Source organism: Carassius gibelio, chromosome B7 (assembly GCF_023724105.1).
Source record: "Carassius gibelio isolate Cgi1373 ecotype wild population from Czech Republic chromosome B7, carGib1.2-hapl.c, whole genome shotgun sequence".
Lineage (NCBI taxonomy): Eukaryota > Metazoa > Chordata > Actinopteri > Cypriniformes > Cyprinidae > Carassius > Carassius gibelio.
In genome coordinates, this window is record NC_068402.1 from 13,875,939 (window position 1) to 13,893,350 (window position 17,412).

The 17,412-nt window shown below is 35.4% G+C and overlaps 1 protein-coding gene across 1 annotated transcript; it reads left to right on the forward strand.

Moving 5' to 3' along the window:
• The first annotated feature begins 6,278 nt into the window (after positions 1-6,278).
• LOC127961086 (proline-serine-threonine phosphatase-interacting protein 1) lies at positions 6,279-17,271 on the forward strand. The gene is made up of 15 exons (XM_052560018.1): positions 6,279-6,456; positions 7,081-7,181; positions 7,252-7,326; positions 7,517-7,551; positions 7,641-7,747; positions 7,988-8,050; positions 8,639-8,743; positions 9,172-9,217; positions 9,420-9,499; positions 9,823-9,921; positions 10,021-10,117; positions 10,228-10,297; positions 10,390-10,424; positions 14,350-14,453; positions 14,809-17,271. Exons 1-15 carry the CDS (start codon positions 6,427-6,429, stop codon positions 14,995-14,997), a joined length of 1,236 nt encoding a protein of 411 aa, XP_052415978.1. The 5' UTR covers positions 6,279-6,426; the 3' UTR covers positions 14,998-17,271.
• Positions 17,272-17,412: the final 141 nt, after the last annotated feature.

Sequence of the window (17,412 nt, forward strand, 5' to 3'; positions counted from 1 at the left end):
AGGGGACAAATCTAGGTATGTATCAATGTATGCTTCAGACACGGGTCACAACGAGTCGTTTCCACATAGCGACCCCTAGAGGGCGCAGTTCAAAGTTCCCTTGAAAGGGAATTATTGGTAAAAAAAATTTGTTTTGACAAAATCGACTTTAAAGTTGTCCAAATGAAGTTCTGAGCAATGCATATTACTAATCAAAAACATTTTTTTGATATATTAACGGTAGTGTATTTACAAAATATCTTCATGGAAAATGATCTTTACTCGTGATCTTTACTTAATATCCTAATGATTTTTGGCATAAAAGAAAAATTTATAATTTTGACCCATACAATTTGTCTTTTTAGCTATTTAGCAACTTAAGATTGGTTTTATGGTCCAGGGTCACAAATGTAAATGATAAAGAGCTGCCAGTGTTTATAAAGCAAAGACAGGTCTCCTTCATTGCATAAATATCCAAGAAAGTATGTACAGAAGAATTATTTGCTTACAAACAATTAAAAAGAGACTCAAAGACAAGCAGATAAACATGAAGGCATACACTGACAAATACACACACTTGTTGAGAGGTGAGGTAATCTTCTGCCTTCTAACAGAGCGATCAATGATCACACAGCCCTCAGGATATCACTCAAACTGATCCATATATCATCAACTGAATTATTCATACACAACCGACAGTGAATGTGTGCGTTTGTAAGAGTGTATCCTCAATACAGCAGTTTTGGAGGTTTTGCAGTTTATTCGTTTAATTTAGCACAAATGACCATCCAATCAAACTGTTATCTTTCGATAATATCACAGCTAGACAAATCTTAATCTTAATATTGCATCACTGGAAAAATTCTGAAAGCGATCCTTATAAATAAGAAAAACACTAACCACACACACAGTACATAAACAAATCAAAACAGTTCACACACAGATCCCAGCTGGCAATCATGGTAGAATCGAGTACAAGGATAATCCTGATCGATATCTATACTTCCTGAGAGATCGGATTTCATAAGGATATCAATATAGAACATGCATTTCAACACTAAGACTATGTGTTTATACAGTTAAACGTGCCTTTGACTGCAAATTAATAATAAATATTTTTCATAAATCCTGCCTGAACATAAGTTCAAATATATGTCCAAATCTCTATGACCACTATGGTAAAATGTTTTTATATTGCACTTTTATAATTCAATAGAACCTTTTAAATCAAGAAATAGTGAAGAATCTTTATTTTATTATTAATCTATCATATTAGTTCTTTTTTTACATTTATTTTCAGATTTAATTTAGAATTTGAATCCAATAATTTGAACGTGGTCTCAGACTTTTGGAACCTGCTCATACTGTACCTTTCTATAGATTGATCATAGTGATGAGTCATAGTTTAGAAGATACAATAATTAAAGTGTTTGTGGGGGAAAAAAAAGCTTCTTTTTTTTTGTTGTTGTTGTTGTTGTTGTCTTTTTTTATTTTGTAATAATTGATAGCTGAAATATATACTGCTTCAACTGAAAGCCAATCAATTAATCCAAAAACAATGCTGTTGTTTCATATCTAAGACAAACATGCATACTGTACTAACACACACACACACACACACAAACACACATAAATTACTGACAGTCCGGAACACACTCATCAGTCTCATTCACACATTGAGAGCTATTCTGGTCCACTTCCTGGTGTGACTGAGGCATAAGATATCTCAAGCCCCTTGTCTGCAGTAGGGCAGAAGCACACTGGCAGCAAAGGTCAAAGCACACCACTGCTTATCTCCATCACTTAGCGACACACGTCAATTCCTGTGAACACTTCTCACCACATCCAAGACTTATGTACATGAAAGTAGAATACGTATAGTCTGCAATTTATGTTAAGAAATGTACCTAGATTAGTGGAAGGTTCCACATTATTTTTTCCATATTTAGAAGAAACAGCAATTACTGTACCTAACTCATTAGTTACCACTCTGTCTTTCAATAAAACATTGCTTTCTTATAGGTAGAGCCAGAGAATACACTATATTGATTTTATGTAATGAGAGCTGATACACTGTCAAAAAAAGGTTACTTTAACTGGCAACTTCAAGATTGCATTTTTTTCATAAAGTGATAGCTAAGTGCAACAATCTTTTTTTATGCGACATGGAGCCATCTACTGTTATGTTAGTTCATTAAAACAGTGAAAACTAAAAAAAATTGCTAGTTATCTGTAATAGTTATCTGTAATACTGTAATGTCCCTTATCAACCACAGTACGTCAAACTCACCTAAAGGATCACAAGCAGTAAATGCATAACAAGAATTAAAGGTATGAAAACGAATCAATGTGCTTATCATTTTTCACTAATAGGGATGTAAAGGGAAACTTGTTTTAAAAGAATTTACCCAAAAATGAAAATTCTGTCATTGTATCAAACCTGTGACTTTTCTGTTTTGCATTACTCAAAAGAAGATATTCTGAAGAAGGCTTAACTGTTTTCGTTAATTATACGATGGACAAAAAACACTGGAACATTTTTCAAAATATCTTCTATTGTGTTTTACAGGAGAAAGAAAGTCCTAGGTTTGGAATGCCAATAGGGTAAATGATGACTAGACAGTCCCTTAAAAAAATCTATAACATGGTTTGTAATCTTTGAAATAAAACCAGTGATTATTTTCATATCTGTCAGTAAGAGAGCTAGCTTAATTTAAGTTTAGGAGGGTATGAAACTAATACTGTATCCACTGAATCACCTGTTCAACTACTACAAAGACTACTACGTTTGTGTTTGTGTATGTGTGTGTGTGTGTGTGTTAGCCCCTCACAAACTCACTGAGGTGGTCTCTACAGCTAGTGTAACATGAGCCTTTCAACAGAGAATACACAAGGGGAGAGGGGAGAGAGACTGGACAAAAGCCCCTAACAGCAGTGCTGTCCACTAGGTAAAAGTGGAGTTATCCCGAATGGCTGTGTTCGATTGGTGTGTAATGCATTCTGGGGGCTGGTGGTGGGAGCAGGACGGATGGCGCCACATTGCTGGCCCACTGATACACTACACCAGCAAACACAGCCCAAGGGAAGCAGGCGCGTCAATACACACACACACACACACACACACACACACACACACACACACAGAGCACCTGCAGGCCAGCTGGAAACCCAAAAGCATCTGCAAAGGTGATGATGTTGATCATTGCAAGAGAACGTGTATGATTGTGACAGGATAAGGAATAAGAAGGGTGCTATTTGTGTGTTTACTAGTGTAGTAGGTAAAAGTTCATTCACCTCAGCGCTGGCATCAAAACTGAATGTATAGTTTTGTGAACCCCTCCTACCCTGAAGGTCATCTGTGATGTCTTGGGAGGGAGGAAAGCCAGATCGATTATAATAAAAATACACCTGCAAAGGACATAGACACACCCAGATATAGATACTACTGTCTTATTGAAACACTTTATCATCTGTGTGTATGCTACTTTCTAGGAATAAAACCTCATCTATCATATTATGTAAATTATGTATTGATAGACATAGCAATGGTGAGGATTATGAATTCCTGTTTTTGAAGATTTCGATATCAAGTCCATGTTAAAGTAAAGAAGGTGGATTCAGAATATCTTTACAAAGATCAACACTGAAACATTTTTTATTACTACCGCTAGAAAGCCAACTAGAAGGGTTACTGCTCCGAAATATATATAAATATTAACAACATGTTATGATATTTGTGTATTTCTTTTAGATAATTTTATAAAGTATCTTAAATTTCAGATTTAATATAATTTTAGTTGTGATTTTTATCATGCATTTATACATATATATAAAAAAACTCATTTATGACAGGTATGATATTATTTGAATATTGCCAATATTTTAGGTATTTTTATAATGTCTGCTGTTATATTTTTACATACATTTCTGATTTCTTATCATTTTTGTAGTTTTACTAAATTGTAGAAAAGACAAAATTAGTCAAGCAAGGTATACATTTAACATTTTATAATATTATGTATTTGCTTATTTTGTGTAATATTTAGCCTAATGATTTGTTAAACAAATATTTATGATTATTTGCTGTTTGTACTGCTTATCTTACTATTACTCTGTAAAAAGTCTGTAAAAGCTGTCTAAAAGTTCTGGGCGATTTGATCAAAACAGTATTTTTTAAGGATTCGGATGGTTTCACAGTTTATCACATTTTTTCCTTGACTGTGCCTTTATATTAATCGGAAGGCATGAAACAGCTGCAGAACTGCAGCATTTTATCAAAATAAATGTTGATGTATATTAGATTGTATAATAAGCTAAACAGAATTTGACCTCAGTTTTACTACAGTATTATTATCCCAATTAAAACATATCTGCATGAAGTAAAAGCAGAAGGCAGGCTGCATGAGAATGCAAAGTCACTCTCTGACAGCAGGTGGCGCTTATAGAACAGTAGTCCTGCACTTCTAAATACTACATTAATAAGCATCTGGAGGCAAGATGAAAAGAAAATAGCATCTAAACTTTTCTGAAGACAGTCAGTTCCCATCAGAGATTCATTCATATAAAAAAAAACAATTTAGTAGCCCTATTTACGAAACAGACAGGTCACAAATGCATTTTCACATCATGCTTGCATGCACAATCTTCTACATAATTTAAAATATTTATTACCACATTCTCACCTTTTCAACATAACTGCATGCATGTGAATCTAGACACAATCCACGGTAACAAAGAAACTACTTTTAGTCTTCGCCTCATTCAAGGAGCACATACCTAAAGAGGGGGCATTCACAACACACACACACACACTACGTCAGTCTGTCTGCAGCCTAACCACAATCCTCTTGCCTGCTGTGGCGACCGCAAGCAGTCAACAATGCCACACTCAGCATCATACTGCATAACAGAACAATCAATACACGCACACACACAAACCACCACCACACTTCATCACATCAATCGATAATTATGTACACCACCACATAGCTCAACAGCAGTTATGCATACTTCTTAAATGTCTATAAATACATAAATACATATCTATATCATATAAATATTCACAAGTGCAAACTGCCTGCACACACAATCTCTTTGACACACAATGACAAACACAAAGGATATTGCCAAGTGCATGCCCAAAACAAGCTGTTTGAGAGTCTTACATGACTTACACCACACACACACAATATATATAGTGCTGCAGAGAATAAAACTACAAATCTGTCAGCCAGTGAACACTAAAAGGTTGCATTAATGTATCTACCAAAAAAAAAAACTGGTACACTCCAACCAAGCTTTTTGTTTTTCTGTTAATGTTTTAATTCTATTTTCTATTTCCTAATTTTCTATTACTTTTTTAGAATTGTCTTTAAGACTTTATTTATTTATTTACTTGCTATATTACTGCAGCTCTATTATAGATTTGTTAATGTATTCACAGATTCCCAATACAATGGTAGCCTAATGATGTTTTCCACCCCCTAAGCCTTAGAACCACATGGGCCTAAAAACTCTTTACATTTAGGATTTTATTCAGTATACTTAAAAATATAATTATTAGTATTTTATTACTATAAAATAAGTAGATTTGTTGATTTATACACAGAATATATTTGAATAAACCTGTAAGAATAACCTGCATTATTATCATCATTAGACCTATATTTCACACACATTTTGTTGCACGTGCACCCAAACATGCTTTTAGGACCTCCTCTTTGCAAAGAGGCTGTTTAGCTTTTCACACGGTATATTGATCCCAAAGTGAGATAATTTCTCAAGCAGATGAGCCAGGTCAAGTGTGATAAACCCGTTTTATCTGAGGCAGCGGAAACTTTAAATAAAGTTATTATGCCACACTGATACACTCTATTAGATTAGAAGGGTTATGTCTCCCACTTTTGGCTGAAGTGCGTTACAGCAATCATTAGCCAGAAAAGAATAACATGACAACGGAAAATTGAGTTTTTGTTTACATTGGCATACAGGGGTAAATTGTTTAACAATAGCTGCCGCTTCACACTTCACACACAATATGAAGCCAACTGTTTATATTGTGTGGCTTATATCCACAGAAACCCATTTTCCATAATGGTGCAGTGTTAAAATAAAATTCTAAACATCTATTATTTGGTCTACCTTATATTATCAGCTCGATTGGCGCTTGTCTGGCGAATTTCTGTCATCTCTGTTGAAATTACGTGCTGACAGTGACATCAACATTATTCTTCCTCTTTCAATGAGCAAATGAAGACGCCAAGAGATCAAAGTTGACCACCACGCAGTTTCTTCCTCATTTCAAACTCTTCATTTGACGGTTGCCTCTCGACGTAGCTCGTCTTTCTTTAACCGTGACAGCAACTTTAATGTAATCTGTCACAGCGTTGCTTGTGGGTGTTAAAGAGGCACTTCTGAACTATAACTTTACGTAGCCTGGTAAAGAAGATGGCTTTACTGTTCTGCAATGCCTTTTGGGTAAGTTCTTGTTTGTAAGCCTCTTTTAAGTCAAATTTCAATTGGTAGCCTATAGGCTACAGGAGATGCAAAATCCTTTACTTCTATTTTTAGAATAATGGGTTGTATTTCTTCTTCTCCTTTTTTTTCTTAAGTGAATTAGGAAAACTTAAGATTCTGCTCTATAATAAAACTTGAACTGTCATGTCACTTTATTTTAATGGTCCCCCAACACACATTCTACTATCTTTACAAGTACACATTCTACTATCTTTACATGTCAGCTTTTACTTATCTGCTACCCCTAACTCTAACATAACTGTGTTCTAGTAGACTAATGAGATTTAGTTAGTAGACATGTAGTTGAAAAAATTGCATATAGTTAGTAGAACATCTTAAATGGACTATTGAAATAATCTGTCGCTTGTTTTTAAAGGGTGGATTTCCTTTTAATAATATTACATTTCAGTAAAAATTTTAAACTACTACCTTTCAAATATTATTTTCATATTTAAATACTAATTTTTAATGGTTCTCCAAAGAATAGTGTCTTTAGTGCTCATAAAATATACATTTCAGAATGACTACCGGTACTATATGTGTCTCATGTATGTCATGTGTGTTGCGTGTTTGTTATGTTTTCAGGGTACTGACTTTTCTGACCAATCGGGTTATGAAGCAATATTGCAGAGGTTACAGGATGGCAGACACATGTGCAAGGATGTAGAAGAACTGTTGAAAATGAGGTATGGGGTAGTTATTTATAGCGGTGTGTTTCTGTGAATGTCAGTGTGTGACTTCTGCTCTCCTTCGCAGAGCACTAGCAGAGGAGAAGTACGGCCGAGATCTGGTGGCAATTGCTCGGAAGGCAGAAGGTCAAACCGAGATTGGGTAAGTTGCAAACAAATTCCATTTGAAACACACACACTTTTGCTACTTAACTCAAATCACACTCAACAACTCCTAAGTAAATGCCTCATGTTTATGTAAAACTTTCTTATCTACAATATACAGTATGTCCAAAAGTGTGTTAGATAAGTGTTTGTGTGTATTCATTACATCATTTGTTTTCCATACTCAGAACATTAAAGGCCTCGTTTGACAAATTAAAAGCAGGTATGTGAGGTGATGCAATTCCCTGTTGCCTCTTTCCTAGAAAAGGCTTTGAATGTTAAGTTCTCACCCTGATTTGCATTGTTTTCTAGAAATTGAGAAGACAGGAAACCTGCACATCCAACTATCTGAAAGGATAAAGGAGGAAGTTCAGAAAATAGAGGCATTTCGAGAGCGCCAGAGGGAACAGAGAAAAAAGGTAGAAAATAAATCGAATGATCTATTACGCACACAGCCCACAGCACTTTGGTAGTGTTTCCATGGTCACAGTTGTGGTTATTCATATGGTCAGTGTGCAAGAGGAACAAAACTGGCACTTTGGTTTGCAAGCACACAAGCATTAACACATACATCATATGTTATATTTTGAATGATCACTAATTTATTTATTAATGCAAGTGCAAAACGATGAAAGCTAATGTCTCTTTTTCCTAATTAGCTTGAAGAGATCATTGAAAAACTTCAGAAGCCTAAAGTTCTGTTGCACAAGAAGACCATGGAGGTAAGTGGAGTAAATCTGGTTAAAACAAGTATCTATCTTCCAGTGTTAAGTCCTCTTGTTTCCCCTTTCATTAGTTGCTCGTGGCGTAAATGACACATAATTCTCAGGGTCCAACCTAATTCTATATCAGCCAAATGAGGAAGACAGAAGTAGAAACTGAAAGAAGTAACAGAAGCCACTAGGCTTGTAGTGATTGTATTTGTAGAAAGAATTACGCCATGATTAGACAGCACACATAAGATACATGCAGGCTTTTGCTCATTAGCTTTGGGTTTGAAGACTCAAACATTTATTTTTACCACCAAGAAATGTGTAGAGAGAGATACAAAAATAAAAAGGCATGGAAACAGATGGTGACAGCGAATGTGAGAAAATAAGAATAGGCTGGTTGGTTTGTAGGTATGCTTGCTGTCTCTGGATATAATAAGACTTGAACTTCCTGTGTTGTACAACCACTGAAACACCAAAGATCGTGCGATACGTTTTTAGACACATTTGTATAACAAGCTCTGTACCCACCTCCCTGTTTATTTTTATCTTGCATTTTTACTCACTTTGAAACTATTTTATTTACTGTATGTCCTACAGTCAAAAAGGTTATATGAGCAGAGGTGTAAAGAGGCGGAAGAGGCTGAGCAAGCAGTGGGGAAGAAGACAAATGTGACCACCTCCACCCACCGGCAATCAGAAAAGGTGTGAGGGCCTGAACTGAAAAAAATATTGAATATGTACTGTAACGTTTTATACACTAAATACCCTAGTAAATTAAATGTTTCCCTATTTTCCTAACGAGAAGTGTTCATTTTAATTCTGGAGTTTTAGACAGTTGTGTAAATTCCCTATGGCAGGTTTGTGGTCACAGTAAGGCCAAAATGAGGATTAAAGCAATGCAAACTTGTTTCAGTCTGAATGGGCTTCATTCCACCCCAGTGTAATAAGAAACTGTACATCAGTCAGTGTAACTTTGATTTCTTTAGAATAGAGACTTTGTGACAATTCTGTCATATGTATGTTACATTAAAGATTATTTGTACAATATATGTTACACGCTGCTATTCAAAGAAGTCAGGTTCAAAGACTGAGTATGGCTATTTATCAGTCTATGTTGTATTGTGTTGTAGGTGATGAGCAGGGCGCGGTTATGCAGGCAGGCAGCCAACCTTTCAGGTTTGTGCTAAAACACTTACCTGTTGTTATGCTCCTGGCTGGCAGTAAGAGGATAGATGCAATGTAATGTCTTTTGGATGAAGTCAAAATAATCAAATATTCAATCAAGCATTGTGCATGCATTGTGTACACTACACTTTACATCTTACATGTTAATATTAATTGAGAGTTGACTTTCTGTTTTATTCTCTTGCTGGTTCAGAAAAGCAATACAAATGGAATGTTGATCAACTAGAAAAAATGTGCCAGGAGTGGGAGAGCACATACAGGAGTGTGTGTGAGGTAAAGAACTATACATAAACATGCATAGACCACTAAAATGTGAGGTTAAAAGAGGAAGGAGTGTCTACACAAATAAGCATAGCTTCATGTTTTCTTTTGGGTAATGATGACTAAATGAGAGAAGACACAATCTCACAGGCATGTGATAAACAGTCATAGCATTCTGTCATATACAGCTGGAGAATATTTATTGATGTGGTATAAAACTTTAGACAGGTTAAGAAAATGCCATTACCAAAAATAGTAAAAAGAGAAATAATTCTTAATTCACTGGCCACATTTTAAAAATATTTTATGTTTTGTATTTGTGTGTTGCCTTCTAGGTGTTCCAGCAGCAGGAGTCTGAGCGCATTAATATCTTGCGTTGTGTGTTATGGGATCATTGCAATCTGCTGTCCATGCAGTGTGTCCATGATGATGACGTAAATATCCACATTTCTCAATCTTTATATACCAAAGCCTAGTCAAATGCTGTTTCTGATTTACAGTTATTTTAACAACTGTTTTCCTTTGTTTTGTAGTGCTATGAGGAAGTGAGAAAGGTTTTAGAGCAGTGTGACATCATCACTGACAACAACTGCTTCATTAAAATGAAAAAGACAGCCTGTCGTCCTCCAGGTATATTCACCATAATCATGATTTACTGCAGAAATCCAACAGTTCAAGAGCTGACATACAGTAAGATGATGTGACACTGTTACGGAATTCTACATAAATTGTCTCCTCAGCTCTCATTGAGTTTCAGAGTTACTCTGAATTGGACGCTAATGGAGTAGTCAGGAGAGTTGAAACAAAGAGGTGAATGTCTGAACTACATCTTAATTAAGAATGACTGTTATTTTATGTTTTTTTGTAACTTGATTGTTAAACTCTACCTTTTGTATCTGCAGATTATCTGTCATGCTTCCAGGGATGTCTTTCAGTGGTCAGTATTACTTCTATGAAGTCTTAAAGAGAAATAACAATTCTGTCATTACTCACCAATCTGTTACTCACCAATACTCACAAATCTTCCAAACCGTTAAAACCTCTGTTCATCTTCAAAACACAAATTAAGATATTTTTGGTGAAATCTGAGAGCTTTCTGACCCTGAAACTGACACATTCAAATTTAGAATACTTCATAAAACCCATAAAAAAAAAAAAATTATTTTTTGTGAATTGTTGGCATTCTGGAAAGTATGTTCATTTACTGTACATGTACTCAATACTTGGTAGGGACTTATTTTGCTTTAATTACTGCCTCAGTTCAGCGTGGCATGGAGGTAATCAGTTTGTGGCACTGCTGAGGTGGTATGGAAGCCCAGGTTTCTTTGACATTGGTCTTCAGCTCATCTTCATTGTTTGGTCTCTTGTTTCTCATCTTCCTCTTGACAATAGCCCATAGATTCTCTATCGGCTTCAGGTCTGGGGAGTTTGCTGGCCAGTCAAGCACACCAACACCATGGTCATTTAACCAACTTTTGGTGCTTTTGACAGTGTGGGCAGGTGAAAAATCCTGCTGGAAAATAAAATCAGCATCTTCAAAAAGCTGGTCAGCAGAAGGAATCATGAAGTGGTCCAAGATTTGTTGGTAAATGGGTGTAGTGATTTGGTTTTCAAAAAACACAATGGACCAACACATGCAGATGACATTGTACCCCAAATCAATAGAGACTGTGGAAACTTAACACTGGTCTTCAAGCAACTTGGGCTACAAGCTTCTTCACCCTTCCTCAAGACTCTAGGAACTTGGATTCCAAAAAACTTGCTCTCATCTGAAAAGAGGCCTTTGGACCAATGGCAACAGTCCAGTTCTTCTTCTTAGCCCAGTTAAGATGGCTCTGACGTTGTCTGTGGTTCAGGAGTGGCTTAACAAGAGGAATACGACAACTGTAGCCAAATTCCTTGACAAGTCTGTGTGTGGTGGCTCTTGATGCCTTGACCCCAGCCTCAGTTCCTTGTGAAGTTCACTAAAATTCTTGAAACCAGTTTGCTTGACAATCCTCATAAGGCTGCTGTTCTCTCTGTGGTTGGTTGTGCATATTTTTCTTCCACTTTTTTGTTCCACTCAACTTCCTGTTAACATGCTTGGATACAGCAATCTGTGAACAGCCAGCTTATTGGCAATGAGTTTTTGTAACTTACCCTCCTTGTGAAGGGTGTCAATGATTGTCAGAGACCATTTTGAAAGCTCAGGAAACCTTTGCGAGTGTTTTGAGTTGAGTAGCTGATTGGCATACTACATATTCTAATTTGTTGAGATGTTAAATGTGATCCAAAATCATTACATTTTCAGTCTGTGTGCACTGAATTTATTTAATACATGAGTTTCACAGTTTGAGTTGAATTACTGAAATAAATGAACTTTTCCTCAACTTTCTAATTTATTGAGAAGCACCTGTAATTAAGGCTGAGCAAAAATTGCTCTCTCTGTTGAAATCTTCAGACATGTTTATGAGTAGTGATCGACCGATATTGATTTTTTATAACCGATACCGATACCGATTATTTGCATGTTTATGTACCCGATAACCGATATGCAGAACCGATATTTATTTACTGTTATACTTCTGTTTCTGACAATTATTACAACACAAATGAGCTGAAAAAAAACATTTTATTTATAACAATCACTCCTTCCTTGCATACAAAAAAAACTTTATATTTATACACAAATAAATAGAGGGGTCTGAGTCCAAAAAATTTAAGTGCACTGTGCAAGTGCAAGTGTCTTTGTTTTAAAATAAAAGCTTTGATGAGGTAAAAAAATAAAAACGGGTAAAAAAATAAAGCACAAAAATGATTCTAACATATTGGTGGGGGCGGGAGGGCTATTTAGGAGTGCATAGCTATTTAGTAGTGTAACTTAATACTCCCAGTTAAGCAGAACTAGGTTTTAGTGTAGAAAACAGAGTCTTTCAGCATTCTGCCCTGTAAGCCTGCTTCCTTCAAAAATTTCATGCAGTGGCCGTGCATGAGGCTTCCTGATCATCAACCCAGTCAGGTGCTGAGCAATATGAACGAACTTTTATCCCGAGACTATATAAAATTAAACAGCACTTGTCAGTTGGCATTTTATGATCTAGATTCAATCTAACGTTAGATCATGAAATGCCAACTGACAAAGTGCTGTTTGACTATAATTTAATCAACCGCGATCGCGCATGGAGATAATAAATAATTAATTTCCACAAAGCGGTATATGTATATGTGTATTAGCGAAATAATTGTTATGTAGTAAATGATAATATAATCTAGTGTGTTTAAACGAGATAATCTTGTCAAAAGTTTCATTCAGTGGCATTGCTTGAGGCTTCCTGATCATCAACCCAGTCAGGTGCTGAGCAATATGAACGAACTTTTTTTCCCGAGACTATATAAAGTTAAACAGCACTTGTCAGTTGGCATTTTATGATCTAAATTTAATCTAATGTTTAATCATGAAATGCCAACTGACAAAGTGCTGTTTGATTATAACTTAATCAACCGCGATCGCGCATGGAGATAATAAATAATTAATTTCCACAAAGCGGTAGGCTATATTTATATGTGTATTAGCGAAATAATTGTTATGTAGTAAATTAAAATATAATCTAGGGTGTTTAAACAAGATAATCTTGTCAAAAGTTTCATTCAGTGGCCGTGCTTAAGCCTCCAGATCATCCGTCAGTTGCTAAGCAATATGAACGAACTTTCTCTTCTAGACTAATGGTGAGCATATACAACAGATAGAGAATTAAATTCAACGCTTTTCAGAATCAGAATCAGAATGAGCTTTATTGCCAGGTATGTTTACACATAGCGTACGAGGAATTTGTTTTCGTGACAGAAGCTCCGCAGTACAACAGAATAACAGCGACAGAACATAAAACACATAATAAAAGAATAAAAAATTTTTTTTTTTTTATTTTCAACATGCACTCATTCATGTCTGTTTTATTTAATTCATTTAAAGATACGTCTTTATTGGAGCAGGACATGACGAACACTACGTAACTCGATGAGTTCGTCTCAATTGTTTAGAAACAAGCTGCATAAATTAACTATATCAGGAATTTATGTCTCAGATCTCATTTGTGCATGTCTGTTATGTTAAATAAAGTTGATTAATTAAAGCAAACCAAGTAGAACATATACTTTACCTGTGCACTGAGTTGTTGTTGACTGATCACCTCAGACGCCCGGGCTGCAATGGCGGAAATCTCAAAACGGCCACAAGATGGCGCCGTAAATCGGCGAATCCGATATTACAAAACCGATACCCGATTATGGAAAAATGCTTAAATATCGGGAAAAATATCGGTAAACCGATACATCGGTCGATCACTATTTATGAGGACTGTTTTATGTACAGCGTGCATGGTCTTCTTCTTGTAAATAAGATGCAGCACATCCAGGTTCTGTGTCTGAATGCCGGCTCCTGTGTCTGCAGCAACACAGGCATGCGTTGTGGTATTCTGACACAGACTGACACAGGAGAGAAGAAATTGTTGAATAAATTTATTTTTTTTGTCTTCACACACAGAAAGTAGCTTTATAACATTATGGTTGAACCACTGAGGTCAAATGGACTAATTTGATGATGTCCTTACTGCTGTCTATTCAGAAAGCTCTTGGATTTCATAATAAATATCTTAATTTGTGTTCCAAAGATGAACAAAAGTCTTATGGGTTTGAAACTACATGAGGATGAGTAATTAATGACAGGATTTTCATTTTTGGGTGAACTGTTCCTTTAAACTTTTAGTCAGTATGCAAAGAGCATTAAACTAATATACTCATAATACATTCCAGTGAACTCTATTACTTAATAAGCAGTATTAGGAATTATTTACACTGAACATTGCTGACCTTACTGTACATCACAGGGTTATCTGAAGCAGGCAGTAATTCAGCTGGATCATACACATCTGCTCAACAAACAGGAGGAGGACCTGAGAAGTATATGGTGTTATATGATTTTAAAGCTCAGGTAAATAAATACAGTAACTTTTATGCTTAGTTTTTATCTCAGAAGTTAGTAGACTCTGTGGTTGAGCACAATTCAGAGTTGAATTTAGAATGCTTTTTAGAGTTTCTGTTTAAGTTAAGAAATGTAATTGAGGTAGCAATCGGGAACTAGAATATAAAGTAGAAATAAAATTAATAGTAATTAAAATAAATTAATATAAATCTCATAAGTGTAATTTTTATCATAAAAATGTTTGCCTGACAGCCTTGTTAAAAAGTTTAAAATGTCTATATATGTTTATAAAAAAAACATGAATAGTCTTTGGAGACTGATTTTACGAGTTGTGTACTCAACTCCCTGTATCCCCAATTTCTAGGAAGATGATGAGCTGTCTATCAGTAAAGGACAGGTTGTTACCATCACTGAGAAAGGCAAGGATGGGTGGTGGACAGCATCGAGGGATGGAATATCCGGACTAGTCCCTGGAACGTACCTGACCAAAATCTCAGCGAGTCACAGTACACGTCTTGCTGCAGCTCATCCTGATCATAATCCAGTCAAATAGAGTTTAGTGAAAGTGACGTGACATACAGCTAAGTATGGTGACCCATACTCAGAATTCGTGCTCTGCATTTAACCAATTCAAAGTGCACACACACAGCAGTGAACACACACACACCGTGAACACACACTCGGAACAGTAGTAATCATTACACTAAGTCTGAGGATTAGTTGAGCAAGCATAATGATGTAGAATGATTACCTCAGTGTAGCAGTACATCATACTATTAAGACAGTAGCTTTCTTGACAGACATCTTTAGGATTTTCTTTTATCTTTAAGTGAATATAAGTTATTCAAAAGTTGTTTGTATAGTGGTACTGATCTTGATACAGTTTAGTCCAGTTTTTCCATGGTGTATAGTTAAAAATGATACAACAAAAAGTTATATGATTTGCATTAGAATTATGAATTCTAAAGTTTTATTTTTTACATCTTTTAATGTCTGTACTGTAATATATAAAAATATAACACTGTAATGTATACATTTGTTATTATCAATTTTGTAATATATTGCTATATTTTATCATAGCTTATTTGTCTGCTAAATATTGTAATCTGCATGTTCACTCAGTAATACATATACTCATAATATATATAAACACAAGTGGATGCAATTAATACTAAAATGAAACAATTAAATTAGTCAACAAATAATAATAAACAATTCTGAGAGTGAACTGGGTATCCAAAGTGATTCTCTGCCTGCAGGCTATTTCAAACACACACCAAATAAAGGCACAGAAATATGCAAACATCTGTTCTCCTTCAGACAAAAAAGGTAAAAAGCTGGGAGCGGTGCCTAAAGGTAGAACACCTATAATGGAAGTTACTTTGAGAGTAAAATTAAACCCTGCAGCTCCTGATGATACACTGATTTGTAAAGACAAAACGATCGGTCTGTGCAAAAAACAGAAGTATTTATATCGCAATGTCTGAACTGTCCTGAACGCGTTTCTTATTCTTCAGCCTTCGTGTGATGCATCTTCTTCTTGCTTTACAGCGGATCACAGACTTATAAATGCATAACCACCACCTATCTCTCAAGCACTGACACACTGACACTCTTGGTGTGTTCCAAACAGGATATATCGCCTTTCGAAGGGCACTTCAGAAAGGGTCATTCAAAATGGAAGTGATCAAAACTGGCCACTTCAAAGGGTACAACTGATGGACACTTTGGGCTCCCATGATCTTTTGTGCCAATTCTTTACATAATGACAGCACCTCCATGTGGGCACCAGATGATGACGCAGAGGGACACTTCAAGAAACAGTTATTTGGTCCCCTACACCCTTCGACCCTTAATAGCTCTCACTCCAGAGGGTAAACCCTTTGAAGGGATTAGGGCATAGGGATGAGTCCTTCCGAACTGAACGTAGGTTCCATTTACAAAGTCTGCCGTAAAGAAAAAGAAGAAGATGCCTCACATGCAGGCTGAAAAAGAAGAGTGAACACATTCAGGACATTGCAGTGAAAATAAGGATATATTTTAGAGATAAAAACGATATAAATACTGTTCACTTTCTTGCACAGACTGATCGTTTTGTGTCTATACACATCAGTGTATCATCACGAGCCGCAGGGTTTAAATTGATTTTGTATGTGTATGTTTTTTTTTACTCTCAAAGCCGTGATTCCTACCCACTTCCATTATAAAACTGACAGACTGTAATAGTTTCATTTAAAAATCTCCATTTGTGTTCTACTGAAGAAATAAAGTCATCTACATCTTCTGTGCCCTTGGGGTAAGCAGATAAACATAACATTTTCATTTTTGGGTGAACTATCCTTTTAAGGCAGAAAATTTTGATTAAATAAACAAAAGATGCTAATCCAGCCTTGAGCAACCACTGAAGCAAACATAACAGCTTTGAATACAAGGTCAAGACAGTACAAGGAAAGGAAACTGAGGACTTAAACACAGAGAGCAAAGAAAACTAGATGGTACACAGGTCAAAAGAATCCATAACAAGGGAAACAAGTACAATTAACAAAAAAAAGTCTGACACGTCATTATCCCAAAAGTTTAACTCTTCAAATTTGATGCTTTCCATCTGACTTAAGCTATGAATGTGGCATTGTCCTAATATTGAGTGCTATAACACAAAAGATACAAACTTCTTTATATATTTTGTTATTTAAACTTTACATATATATAAAAATACAGGGCATGCAAAACAAATTCGTTTCTTTGCAGATTGCCTTTCACTATCTATATATATAAGATATTTATATTCTAGTTGTCTATAAATAAATTTATTCAGTCACGATTTAATCAAGATAAAATGTTCTGCTCATTTTCTTTATATATATATATATATATATATATATATATATATATATATATATATATATATATATATATATATATATATATATATAATTATTTAATAGTGAGATTGTAAAACAAAAAAAAA